Source organism: Vanessa atalanta, chromosome 15 (assembly GCF_905147765.1).
Source record: "Vanessa atalanta chromosome 15, ilVanAtal1.2, whole genome shotgun sequence".
NCBI lineage: Eukaryota > Metazoa > Arthropoda > Insecta > Lepidoptera > Nymphalidae > Vanessa > Vanessa atalanta.
The window spans coordinates 10,968,885-10,983,811 of NC_061885.1; the positions used below are offsets into that span (position 1 = coordinate 10,968,885).

Here is a 14,927-nt window from a genome sequence, read left to right on the forward strand (position 1 = left end):
AAAATAGGGGTCCCGTTTAACGCATGCGCGGAACGGGGTGACTGACAGTCGAAGACTAAGTCCACGGCGCGTTGCATCTCGTAAATTTTAACCTAATTTATTTAACAACTTGACTAATAATAACAAAATCGTGTGATAATGACGGAGAAAACGCAGATGGTGAATACGGAGACGATAGGATTACTGGAGAAAAAGGTATGTTGTAGTGATGTAATGTCAATTGAAGGTCATTTCATCAGCTGAAGGACGTCGGCTAAATTCGGTTTATTGTGTTAATTTGATTCCGGCAAGCTATTTTTAGGTTATTCAATTGTCTGTGATTTATCGTTGAATATACGTTTAGAAATTACAATTAATCCTTATTATTGAAAATAGAGCTTTCAGTTCATTTTAAGTTATTGAAATATTTAAATAATAATATAAAAATTATAACTCACAAAAATGATTCGTACGGAGCGCATATCAGAATAAATAGTCGTAAGTTTGATTTGAACATTATAATTCGATTTTTGAATTGAAAAAAAAAAGCAGTAAAAACACGGTTTTAACCAGAATCATCAGTGTGGATTAGTTAAATCAATATTATATTAAAATGGACACGTATTTCTACTTTCAATATTTACATTATTTATTTTCATTATAACGATATTTCTAACTTATTGGTGGCAAATACTAAGTAGTAACGCTATGTTTACGTTCTTGAGAGGAAAATTTTGACAATATCTTAATGGAATAAATTGTACTTATATTTCTATATTCGTCATCTAAAACTATTATTGTTGCCTGTTACTTTTATTTAAAATTTACATAGCGAAGTTATTTAATAGGATATATTATTATTATTAATAATAAGTTGCTGTCTTGAGGCATATTGTAATTTATTAATTGAAAACAATGAGATTTAGAAAATTTTATTAAGTACTGTTTAGTAATGAATATATTCCGAATACTTAATATATTTTAAATTGAGGTAACGACCGCATCATTAAATGCTTTTAATATGAATATGTTATTGGATATTATTTTTGTGTTTTCAAATAATTATTTTGATATTTTCATAAAAAATTTAATTTCTCGATAATGTAATCATTTAAAAACTTTAATAAATGGAGCATTGTGTAAACAAAATATCTGTGTTGCGTGTTTTTTTTTTCAATTTGTGGTTTTGAGCAAAGATCGTGCACTTAAATTCTTACTGATATTTAATGCTCTGTGCTCAATGCTCATTTTTATCTTCACTAAATCCACACAGAGAGGATAATAAATATGAAATTATTATAATTTTTGCAAGTCATCCAGGAAAAAATCGAGCATCGCTTTTTAAAAACCCAAACTTATATTATGATGAATAATTCCAAAAGATAATAACTTACATTGAATTATGGTACACCATAATTCAAAACATAACTATTTAAAAATGATATACAATGTATTGTTAATAGTTAATCATGAATATTTAATTTTAATTAAAGTTGTGTTAATTTCAGAACAATTGCGTAATAGGTATTTTTATCCAAATTTAGCGTAGAGTTGACGTCACAGTTTCCCTACCTACGCAATTTCGGGGGCTAATGAATTTGTATGATAAAAAGGATTCCATGCGATTGAGTAGAAAATCTTTAATAATTATTACAATTATATCGTCTATTTTAATATTATAATTGCGGAAGTAACTTAGCCTGTCTGTCTGTTACGCTTTCACAGCCAAACCACTATACTATTTTTTTTATACCTGACGACCTACCCCTAAAACGTGAGCAAAAGAATTATTCATTAAAATAAGTATTCAGTAACATAATTCTACAAAATTATATAAACTATTGGATCGATTTGTTCATCTGAAAGTCATTGGGTTTTCCAAGAGTTACAGTTTTACCCCAACTCCCTCCTACTAATGGTTTATTGATGTACTTTGAGCATCTTCCAAGTTATTAACATTAATTTCTTAGAGATACGTACATTAATATGTTTTGGTTAATTCATTCTCATCAATCAGTATGAGAATGGACAACCCAAAAAGTTTCTGAAGTTCTAAGTACATAATATATTGGTATAGTGATTGCAGTTAGGATCACAGAATAATAATAATAATAATAAAACATCGTCATTTATGAACTTTGATGTTAATAACCTCCTGATGTTTGACGACCTCCGTGGTCGAGTAGCGTGTACACCGGTTTTCATGGGTACGCCACTCCGAGGTCCCGGGTTCGATTCCCGGCCGAGTCGATGTAGAAAAAGTTCATTAATTTTCTATGTTGTCTTGGGTCTGGGTGTTTGCGGTGCCGTCGTTACTTCTGATTTCCATAACACAAGTGCTTTAGCTACTTACATTGGGATCAGAGTAATGTATGTGATGTTGTCCAATATTTAAAAAAAAAAAGAAAGTGTATTTAATTGGACTCCAAAATTAAATTAAAATAACGGACTAGTGTTTTACTTGCTAAATCCAACAACATAATATTTCAAACTCCCGATTAGCCGAATCGCGGCGCTCGAAATCCCGTTCTGTGATTGGTTCACACTGAAACCAAACTATTATAATAAATATATGGATTACATGAAAAGTTGTATAACATTGATATTTCCTTTTTTCAAAAGGATTAAGATAGTATTTAAATATTAAATTCTAGGTGTCGCTCGCGTTTTAGGGATTGATCGTAATGTGTTGGACATATAAAAGTAGCCTGTCTTTCCGCGGAGTTCAAGCTTGCTTTATCAATTGGGTTCAGTTCAGTACAGAATAGGCTATTTGACAGGTTTTTAAAATCAATTTTATATTATTTAGTAGAGGTTAAGGTTAACCTAGTCAAAGTTGTGTTTTTTTTTAATTCTAGTACATTTTTGCTGAAAAATATTAAACCTAAAATTCAATATTTAAATAGCGCGCGAAAACGCTACTTTCACAATATGGCGCTGCAGTGGGGTCGGTGACGTCACTTGCCTGTATTGTAATCTGTGGCACATATAATCCACATACAGTAGGCAGACGAGGTTAACAAGCAAGTGACGTCATCATAAACCCGACCAATCAGGATCGTGTTGTGTTACGTGACAAACGTTTTAAAAAATGCATTTTTATTTATGGATTTTTGAATAAATTAATTATTATTTTCAACTTTCGTTAATAAATAACCATTTTTAAACTCATAATATATACTGATTACAATAATTGACACTATATTGTTCCCATTGTCATATAATATTACTTTCGCATTTATGATAAAGTATAGATTAAACGGCCGATTTCATCGAATAAAAAATAGTAAAGGCTATTCTCGTACCTATATGAGTTCACGACGATTTCGAAGTTAGAATGTAATAATATTTAAGCACGGAGTATCTTATCTAAGGACATTGCTTCCAACTATGTACCGATATGTTTTGTAGATATATTGTCTTGTCAAGCTGCCTGTTCTTACTGTTGCCTATCAATATAGTCAATATCAATACAGGACAAGTGTGTGTCAAAGCTACACTTTAAAATCACGAAACTTAATTGTATTATACTGTAAGCCTGTACTTAGTCGCCAAGAGTTGGCTACAATTTTATTCGATGCGTTGTCAGCTTTGACATTCTAACTAGACATATAAATTAAAGCTCAATAGTGAGCAAACAAAATAAAAGAAAATCGATTAAAAAACAATGGAGCAACCCTTACTAAACTGATTTGCCTTTGCTGATTTATTTATAGATAAATAATAATTAATAGACATTTTTGGTAGAAAGGCTTTGTACATGCCCTTAGGTAGGTTTGGGTAGGTACCACCCACTCATCACATATACTGCCGCAAACAGCAGTAATTATAATTAGTGTTGTTGTGTCCCGCTTTGAATGATGATCCAGAGTAACTTCAGAAGATTCAAACATTTTAGTTTCCAGAAGTCTTGGTGCATTCGCGCTGTAAGGAGTGGTAATTATTTTATTACAGTCCAAAGTCTATTGACAGTAGAGCCAGGTGGTACTTACTTAATAAAAAAAAAAAAACAAAATTAAATATAAATTTGTTTAACATTCCATTCCTAATATAACCTAAGAATGCATCTAATAATAAAATGCTTCAACAATGACGCCGGTACAACGAGCAAGTTAATATGATCGAATAGGTCATATCCTGTTGTTCCCAGCGAATAATGAAAGACGTTATCGAGCCCACGCACAATCAAATGTTTGTACAGGACACTTCGGTCTTGTTAAAATAACTGATAGATGTGAATATCGTAAATATTCATCTTATTTATTATTTATTTAATTCGTTTGAACAATTAAACTATCGTTCATTGCCACTGATTCACTAAAAAGTGTAAACTACTCTTTAAAGTCCATTTACCGAAACCGCGGTGTCTAAGATTATATCGTCATTGGAAAGGAGGAAAGGCTTAAGTGCCAATAAGTTACTTTTGAAAAATGAGACTTAAGGATTTTACTTTAAATCTGTATTCTTTAAAATGTAAATCTTAATCCAAGGTTACGGGATGACACTCGAGTAAATACTACTGGTTTTCATGATTAATTTGTGTTTGTAATTCGTGAAGGAAAACATCGTGAGGATATATACGTGTCGGATGAAAGTTTGACGCATTTATTTCAACCAATCCGCATTGGAACAGCGAGTTGGAATATCCTATAAGCCTTTTGCTTAAAAGGAAAGGAGTTAATGCTTATCATTACATACATTGTTTACTTAATGTTTAAACTGGAACATTTAGGCGTTACTACACATATATCTTCCGTATAACATAGGGATGCTTTTTTCTTACAAATTGTGATGGAAGCTTTAAACAATGCTACGGCTTAGTTGTGCAATTTCCACATTTGTATATTATGTAAAGTTAATAAATGAATTAACGTCAGCTACATCATTTTATGTTATTACAATAAAGAACTATTTAACTGGTTTTTCAAGAAAATCTTAAGATAAAGACATAGTTATAATTATATTAGTTGCATCTAGTTGAGTCTAATTAATAATAAATTAGATTTTTTTAAGAAAAAACTATATAATTATTTAACCTATGATTAATCCTTCAATTATTTATCACAATATATAATTTGTACTGTTTGTAATGAAGGATATAGTGTTAAAGTTCATTGGTAAATTATTTATTATGTATTTTTATTGTTTTGAAAGTCATTTCAATAAAATGAAAACATTTTGTTTGCGTTTTCTTGCATTTAAATGAATTTCAACGAGATAACTCATTTTGTAGTTTAAACAAACCTCGCCAAACTATGATATTAACATTTCCAAAATGCTGTTCCTATGTAATTAACACCTGCTTTTATGTACACGTCAAATATTTATGCCCACCTCTGGACAAACGCCTGCTCTCCTCTTGATAAGAAAGTTTGTAGGTTTTTTCACCACGATGCTCTAATACGGGTCGGTGGATACATTTGTGGTAGAATTTAATCCAGGTCATTTAGGTTTCCTCGTGATGTTTTAAACGCCAAAGATGAGATAAAATTGTCACATGAAATCTCATGATGCTTGTTCGGTTCAGACCTAGATTTCATAAATTATCTGCTAAATTAATTTCAGGAAAAACAATATCCACTGAATCTTTAACTTTTTATGTTGCTAAAAGAAATAGCAATTATATCATTTAATAAATTATTTACATAAGAATTAAAGACTTTAGTAAGTATATACAAATCTAAATTACAATCAGCCACTGTAATATCATGAACGCGTGGAATGATGGCAAGAACGCTAACAGCATTTCCCCATTGAATCTAAATTCCGATTCTGTGTGCGAAAAATGAACTTGTCACCAGCGGATACAATGTCAGACAGGGTGATATATGAAATAAAAAAAGTTTTTCAAGATCCAAGTAATTTAATTACTACTTGAAACTACTTGAAATAGAACAAAACGTAGAAACATTTTCATGTTAACCTGAGGACCAATTTATTGTAATCTACATAGTATATCACTAGGTCAACTCATAAATATAATTGTTGACTCGAATATGGAAAAAAAAACAAGTAAAAAATTCCACGAATAAATACAACGACCTATGACCTATACCTACTTTTAATACTTCACACCGTAATTACAGCTTGGCTGAGCTCGACACTGTGTTCGCGAGGATTTTAATCATATTTTACCGTAATATTGAATAATTATTAAATTAGATATTTAAGAAACTGTTACGTTGAAGATCTTTAATATAATAATAGTTATGTGAAGTGGTGTCGCGTTTATATTCCATCGAAGATCAAATTCTTATTATTTAAACAATTTGTGATTGTAATAATATACTGCAGCATTTTTTTGGAATTTCATATGTACAAGCTACACTAGTAACGGTCACCAATCACAATTCCATCCAGTCCTGTAATTATACTTGCTTACTCAGACCTCAGCTACGCAACCAGAACACAGCTATGAAAATTATTTATTTTGTTGGTGGAATAACGGAAGTATGAGCACATAATCCACTCGTATGGGTTTGCACGAAACTTTGTAAATAGTATATTTTATGATAATTTTTCTTTTAAAAAATGTTTTAAGACATAATTTTAAGCCTTTTTTATTCCTTTATTTATTCGTGCAAAACCGCTATTAAATGCGCGAAATTACTAAGAGATTACATTAAAAAAAATCGCGGTACGTTCGTCGACATGTAGTTTTGCCCGCGGCACTCGCTCGACCCAAATGCTGACGACACGCAACCAGTAGCAGTCTATTTTATCGATTGCGATGATTCTTTGCGGTCAAAATCATATTCAATAATATTGACGTCTCTTTGGGATCTGACCTCAATTGCAAATGTCACTTACTGTACCATATTTTTTGTTTAAAATGGCAGTACGGTTATGTTTTAAAAGCTAAAATTTTAATTCTCCCTCGGCTACGGTAAAGCCGCACCCATATCTTAATAGAAATACCGTCGAACGACGATTGCTTATTCGCCTTAATTTTTCACACAACTTGAGTTTTTGTCAAACGAAGCGATTCCGCTACGCGAACACGGTTTCTTTAACAAATTGTGTCGTGTGTTTGTCGATATCACCGAACATGATCTACTAATGACTCGATGTGTAAGTTAAAAATGACAAAAGTACGGTAACATTTATTAAGTTTTTGCTATTTGCGTTATTCTGCATTTTTGTGTAAAGTAATTACGCTCTCTGCAAATTGCCTTGTTCGGACAATTCATGGCAATACTTAAACACGCTACACCGATTGTCCCGCCGTTAAAATCGCTTAATTGTTTAGTAGTGCCAAAAGTCTGAAACTCTATGTGTTTTACTGGATTGGCTAAAAGAAACCCTTGCTTTTGAAATATCGGGGCCTCAGCACCGGTGGCTTACCATCGATGGACTCAGCTTTCAAAAAAGGATACATAATTAATTAATTTTACGGTTATGTAGATGAACTACAAGATGAAGTAGAATAATTAAAATCGCGAGTGCCGTGAAAAATAAAGGTATAATAAATTAAAAATAAAACACGGGATCGAATCTCCAGTGCACGTAAAACAAATAAAACAAGGGACAATAGCAGAGGTAAAAGTGACAATGGTGGTGGTGACCAGTGTTTACGCAGCAAGCGTACGAGAAAGGAGGTAGTCCGATATGGACACTTCTAATGCCGTTAACATCTACCCGCAAACTTCAGTCTCGTGAACAAGGCATTCGTAGATGATGTCGAAGTATCGAGTTCTACAAAATAAAAATAAAAAACATGGTAATTATCCCGTATTAAATACTTGTAGTAATGGTATGATGTAAACAAAAATAAATTGTCAAACATACAAGAGTGATCCTGCAATGGTTTCGTGTTTACGTTGAATTTTCGAAGCCCTAAAATTCTTTAGAACAACAAGACATTTTCTAGGCCTAAAATTACCGATGGCTTAAAAATATATTCATGTCCATAACCTTATGTGTGTTTGGATACATGTTATTGTATTATAACAATCAATGATTTGTCAGAGTCATGAAGAGTGAGAAAAATCAACAAACGCTAAATTAAAATCAAGTACATTGACAACGTAAGGCTTTTACGTGCCAATTTACAGGGCATTGAACCGAATGGTAAAGTTTACGGAACTGCAACATTGAATTTTCCAATGTCACCACAGCAATACGTCGCATAAGATTTTCGTTTTATTATGTCATGGTCTGCATTTCGATTATGGTATCTTATAATAATCCACTTTAACTTGACTTGATGTCTGAATCGCAGTAAATATACAGAATATTTACTGCGACGAGAATATAAAATTTACGCTTATTTTTCAATGATATTGTTTCTTGTTATTATTTATAGTAATTATCATTACCTATATGTATGTATGTGTATATTGTCTGAAAGAGATCGCTCTATTAACGATAATACTGCCTTTTGTACGTATCATTTATTTTATTATTTACTAATACCAGATTATTTTTACAATATTATTGAACTTGATTTAAATAAGACACGCAGAATATTTTATGTGAAATATTTTTCACATTGATGTCTTCCTGTAGTTTCCAGGTCGAGGTCTTCCAGACTTTTATTGTATGAATAATCGCGTCGTGTCCTTAATAAATCATCATGTATTTTCTTCCCTATTATTTTATTTTTAGCTATGTAAGGTCAAAGTCAATGTCAAAACATCTTAAAATTGTTTTTCTTAATCCTGTCCTTTAAGGCATTACGGAAGATAGTTTGGATGAATTTATTCCATTGTTTTTTTTTTAATTGGATCATATATCTGGTAACCAATTATAAATGTAATCTATGAAATAACAATGTTTTTTTCCACAGATAACAGTAAAAATCGATTACCCTTTAAATATATACACATACGTTTACAAAGTATATTTTTTTGACAGTAATACCTAACTGCCCAATGCAGTTGCTCTGACCAGTAAGCAATTTGAACATTTGAACGAAACATTAAATTTAATAATATTTAAAATTCCTTTGTGTTAAGCTTGTTGTTTTAAGGAGGCGTAACCATTATTATTAAAAAATAACTTCCGTTCTAAGTAATCAAATAAAACTCCAAACAAAATATCACCATAAACATATGACGCTATAATTTCTAACGCATTCCATACTTGTTAAGTTACCTATATAAAATAGTGTAGCCCTTTTCCAGACTGACCTAGAATGAATGAAACAGGTTGGGCGAGTGAATGTTGAATTGACAGGTAATCTAGTGAATAATGTAAATTGTGATTGAAAGCCTCGCGTCGTACACTGGCTTTTACGACATTCTATGATTGCGAAGATGATATTTTATATATATAAGAGTTTTATACATAATGAAATAATTATGCCCATATTTTCACCTTTCAACTTTTTGAGCATGTCTGTCTGTGTCCATGTGTGAAGATTCATCTCGTGAAATACCTTGAGAAGAAACGGCGATGATAATCATTATATAAGTAACACAATTAAAATCAAAAATAAACTTTATTCAAGTGGGCTTTTAGCACTTTTGAATAAAGATAAATCATATTTAAAGGTAAATCTCATTCAGAATGTATATTCTATCGAGAGGAAACGTAAACACGCTCAGTAGTTGCATCCGCGGGTTCGCCCACTTGGGATTCAGTTTGAGTCAAATGTACAAGATCTTGTGGACAATCCATTACCCACATCCCCCAGAGTTGTTTTCGCATTTGTAATATTAGTAGAGATTACTACAGATAAATTATATATATATATATAAAATTTATTTTCGTTAATGAGCAACGATGGATAACTAAGGAGGACTAAGGAGAACGAGGAAGGACTCTAAGCTCTATTTCCATTTGTCAGTTTGTTTTTTTTTAAATAAATTCCGAATTAATTTATTGGTTAATATAGCATATTCTTAATATTATTATACAATTAGCAAGAAGTTATCATATAGACAAATATAATCTTTAACATCAACACAAAAGGAATAAATTTACATTGTTATACTTATGTCATAATAGTAAATAAATAAAGCTATACCCTGTACAATATAGCTTGATCTTTTTGACAGATGTAAATTTTTCTCAGAATCAGTATCCTGGTATTATTTTACCGGTTTACCAACTAAAGCGAATAATTATTCAAACGAACAAAAAAAAATCAGTTAAGCCGTTGAGGAGGATAGATTAGTGCCGTGGTCAGCGGACGGGTAAATAGGTAGTCTATCAAAAGGGCTTTTTGAGCTGCAGCCCATACGGGAACTGGTTTTTATAACCAGGTTCATCCCACTGGCCACTCAAGTACATTGAATAAAAATGGAAAATATTGGAAATTTAAAAATCGAATCACGTCATAAATCATAAACTCAAATATAGAGCAGTGCTATTAAAATTATTTTTTTTCTTCTCTTCATCGAATTGACCTGCTTAAGCTCTTGAGAGCCTACTTGAATAAAGATCTAGACACGCGGTAGCGTGTCAGCCAAGTTCTAGTAACAGAACTGGCTAGTAGCACCGTGTGTAATATTACACGAACCATTTGGAGCCACTTTTGACCTCCTCATAACTCAAAAACTATTTGACATAGATGTGTCAAATTTGGCTTATATATTGAGACTCGCGAGATACACATGCGTTCCAAATTTCATAAACGCATCTCAAATGGTTATTTAGATATTAACGTCTAAAAATCGTCATTTTTATCACTGACTGACCTATAGATCAAAACTATATCCTACTTCCAGGTGACCTAGAAAGTTCAAATTTGGCATGCAGGTAGATAATTAGGCCAATATAAAGGAAAAAATCTGAAACTGGTAATTTTTTATCATTTTATTATAATTTTTCATTTTATTGGGTCTATTAGGAACACTTATATAGTTAGATACTTAGTTCCTGTAATAACTGTAATAAAAAAATGATGTAAGAACCAGCAATCAAAACTTATGACAGCCGGTCTTCATGTGGATTTTAAGGTCTTCACGTGAATATATAACAAGTTGAATACCACCCTTAAGTTTTTTAAATCCAAATATTTCCGTTTTAGTACTTATGAGTATAGCCGACTTTCGTATTTATTACGTTATTAACTAGCATTTAGCGCACATCAATGGTGCCAAATAATTATACTTAAAAAAATAATAATAATAGGCATTTCGGTACAAGGCGCGCGACGCGACGCCGGAGCAGCGCGTTGCGATTAAACCTTAACGCGGACGTGTCTGAGCGAGTGGCAACCGCGCTCATAAGAATTATTTCAATACCTTCCGATTGAAACTGCCTAGTCTATTCGACTGCATATTTTTTGTTTGAGTATACTAGTATACAATCAAATAGGTTTCGTGAGATTGTAGTAGAGTATGTATATCGTAACTGGAATGATTTAAGTTTGTACTCTAGCGCTACAAACGGGGATCCTTATTGCTTGGAAGAACAGTATCGAGAAAGCATGCTGATGTCAGCAAAGGACTGATGAATGGGTCCAATGGAAAAATAGAGAAGGTACATTGGGGACATCGATAACAGCAATAGCGCACGTAAAATAACAATTCAATTTAAACATAATTTAATTTGCGAACTAGAAGTCAAAACCAAGTTACAGATATTAAGTAATGTACATATATGTTCAAAGAAAATAATTCTCTATTTGCTTAGCATATTCTACTGTTATACACAAATTACAAAGCCTTCGCCTTGACGGTGCTCTTTTCGACATAGGCTCCTCTATATTAAGTAAAGAGCAGGCTTACGTTGGCCTCTCTAGAGTTACAACCTTAGATGGAGTACATCTTATCAATTTAGGTCCAATTCAAATCAAGACACAAGAGAGCTCTATTGTAGAGTACAACCGTCTGCGCACATTATACCACCCCTACTTGGCCAAATTAAGTATTAACAGAAAACGCGTAAAAATAAATCCGGACACTGAATGGGCAATTCACTCGAACATTCAGAGGTACCTACAAGAAAAATAAGAATGTATAAAAAAAAAGACAATTATGCCCCGTAAATGTAGGAAAATAGAATAGCTTAACAAAAACCATTTGGTATTAATTTTTGTTATTAATAAGTACCTATTAATAATTTATATACAAAAAGTAGTGATATCCCATCAAAAACATAAATGTAAAAATGAGAGCCAAGTTAAATATTATGATATATACCTTGGTTGTTGACTTCAACGACAAAAGAAGTGAGATCTAAATTTGTGCCAAGTTAAATAGCCCTTCTGAAATTTATTTATAACTACATAAAATAGCATTTCTTCTTATAACTTGGGACAATATATTGTTGCCTAAGGTCTGACTTGGCTAGTTCTTATATGTTTATAAACACAACTTGTAGTTTGTGTTTAGAATAACAAATTATAACTCAGAACATCTAAGAAGAAGGGGGGTCAGCTCAGTATTGCTTAGTTAGTATATACGTACATTAAGAGCTGCGATGGTCCAGTCACTAGAAAACATGAATCTTAACCAGATATTGCGAGTTCATATCTAGACAAGTACCATTGAATATTTGCGTGCTTAATTTGTGTTTATAATTCATTTGTAAAGGCTTAGAACTTACGAAGGCTATAATATAATTCGTATATAAGAACTAGCCAAGTCACACCTTAGGCAACAATATATTGTCCCAAGTTATAAGAAGAAATGCTATTTTATGTAGTTATAAATAAATTTCAGAAGGGCTATTTAACTTGGCACAAATTTAGATCTCACTTCTTTTGTCGTTGAAGTCAACAACCAAGGTATATATCATAATATTTAACTTGGCTCTCATTTTTACATTTATGTTTTTGATGGGATATTTCTTATTTGGAATCGAATATGAATTTCTAATACACATAGATAACCGGTACCGTATAGATATTTCATTTCTTAAAATAGATTTGGTTTTTAATAATAGTTTATTTACTCCAAATTTATCTATTATAATTATATTCTTTTTATGTGTTTTTACTTGACATATGTAGAAAATTAATGATTTCTAGGTAATGTTATTAATTTAAAACTTAGTTCCGAGAATTTATTTTTGTTGTTTAAGTTTAATTAACGGAAAATTTATTAAAAAAAATAAAAAAATATTTATACTCTGTTTTAATTATGAGTGAACCGGATTATTTTATGTATATTGTATTCATTTCTATTGATATATTTGGTGATTTACGTTAATTTATATTATTTAAGCGTTAAATTTATTAAAATAAATTCGAATTTTACAGGTTTTTGTTTGTCTTCTACTTTATCTATAATTATTTAGATAGCTACTTATTTAAATTTAATAATCAATGCGAGATTATTACTTCAGCGGTAAAATCACAAATTCCCAGACCGTTCTATGATTGTTTCTTTGCTATCGAATTACGAAAAAAAATAATACAATTATACCTTTGAAATATAAGACCAATTATAGATTACTCTAAGTATAATATATAAACGTAGGAATATGAAATTTACACTTAATAGCTTAAATTATTGAATAATTACAAGTTTAATTAACTAACGCAACGAACGCTTAATGTTTTTAATTGTCTGCGATATTTGAAAGGCGGAAAAATTGTAATATCATCGTAAATCAATATCAATATAGTGACCATTTTAAAGTAATTAAATAAAAATATATTGATAATAAACGGGGTGTCAAAACGGAATTTTTTAAAAAACATACATATGTACACTTAAATATTACAAATAAATAATTAAAATACTCAGTAAAATCCATGGTACCTTGTCTATAGTAACTGATGAATTTATAAAAAAAAATGTCAATGATAATATTGTAAACGAAAATATTGCTGAAACGTCAATATAGTTCACAAAATATACTGTATAAATAATGCGAACTGTGAAAAACCGTTCCGGTTTTGTTCAGTTCAAGTATTTATTTCGGTAAACTGAATGCCTCCGTCAGTTTACTTCGACATTACCAGCCGAAAGGTACACGCTGTTCAATTTTTAATTTAACTGTCATTAGTTTTGGCGCGAAAGTCACAGACGTAATATATTTCAAATCGTTTTTTTTTTTAAATCGATTATGAATAGACTGCATGAAGGAAACAAACATTGACATATAATAGCTGAACGTTCTACGTTGCATTTGTTTTAGTAATAATCTCAAGGTTTATAGTGTAGTGTGTGATAAGTGAGGAAAGTTATTTGATTGATAAGGATATTACGGATTAATTGTATGAAAAATGTTTGAAAAACAATGTTACTATGATAACAATGGATTCGTTATGTCAGAGAAAAATGTACGGATGGCGAAAAAGGTATGACAATATTTTTGTAATGCGTTTTCTTAAGAATGAAGTTCTTACAGTTACATCATCAGGTCACGCAAGTTTCCAGAGGAACATATTTTTTACCGAGCATGAGATGAATTATGAATATAAATAAAGTGCAAATCGGTTGTGCTTGCCCGGTCTTGAACTCGCTCTTTTGGCTTAAGTTCCACGTGTTCAAACCACTGGGCAATGAAAGGATTAATATTTTTATAGCTGTATCAACCTTGTGAGTTACCGTGACTTCCCATGCATGACGGATTGTATCAATACACTAATTACTATCATTAGACTGAAATGTAAGGCAACGTGAACTAATTTTGGATTAAAGAAATAATCGCATCGGATATTTTTAGTAAAATTGTTAGTTTATGCTGCTTAATATTATTAATCTTTAACGAAATTTCAGTGACGTGATTTTGAGGCGACACTTTGCGATGATGGTATATAATGACGATGGTAGTTTATTACACCGCGTTACTACAGGTGTTCTGCCATTATTTCGTCGAGTAACTTGTATATAAGAGTCACTGATATATTAAATACTAGTTTTCGTACGCGGCTTTACTCGCGTTTTATAAAAAATGGTTCAAACTTGCTTCATACTAAATTTCATCAAGTTCAGTGTTTTGGCCGTGACAGAGCAACAGTTAAAGAGTTACTTTCGCATTTATAATATTAGTATAGTTTTTAAGAATTATATAAGTTAGAACAGAATACTATGTTGAAACTTGGC

The 14,927-nt window shown here is 31.4% G+C and overlaps 1 protein-coding gene across 2 annotated transcripts in view; it reads left to right on the forward strand.

Annotated features, from left to right (window-relative positions):
* Window positions 1–5: 5 nt before the first annotated feature.
* LOC125069304 (facilitated trehalose transporter Tret1) overlaps window positions 6–14,927 on the forward strand; it is a 62,384-nt gene continuing 47,462 nt past the window's right edge. Inside the window, exon 1 of one of the 2 annotated variants that reach the window (XM_047678748.1) lies at window positions 6–195. In XM_047678748.1, the coding sequence (XP_047534704.1) occupies window positions 139–195 (57 nt within the window). In that variant the 5' untranslated portion in view covers window positions 6–138. Of the gene's footprint in view, window positions 196–13,985; window positions 14,180–14,927 lie in introns of those variants that run through there. The other variant, XM_047678747.1, reaches the window with a different exon arrangement.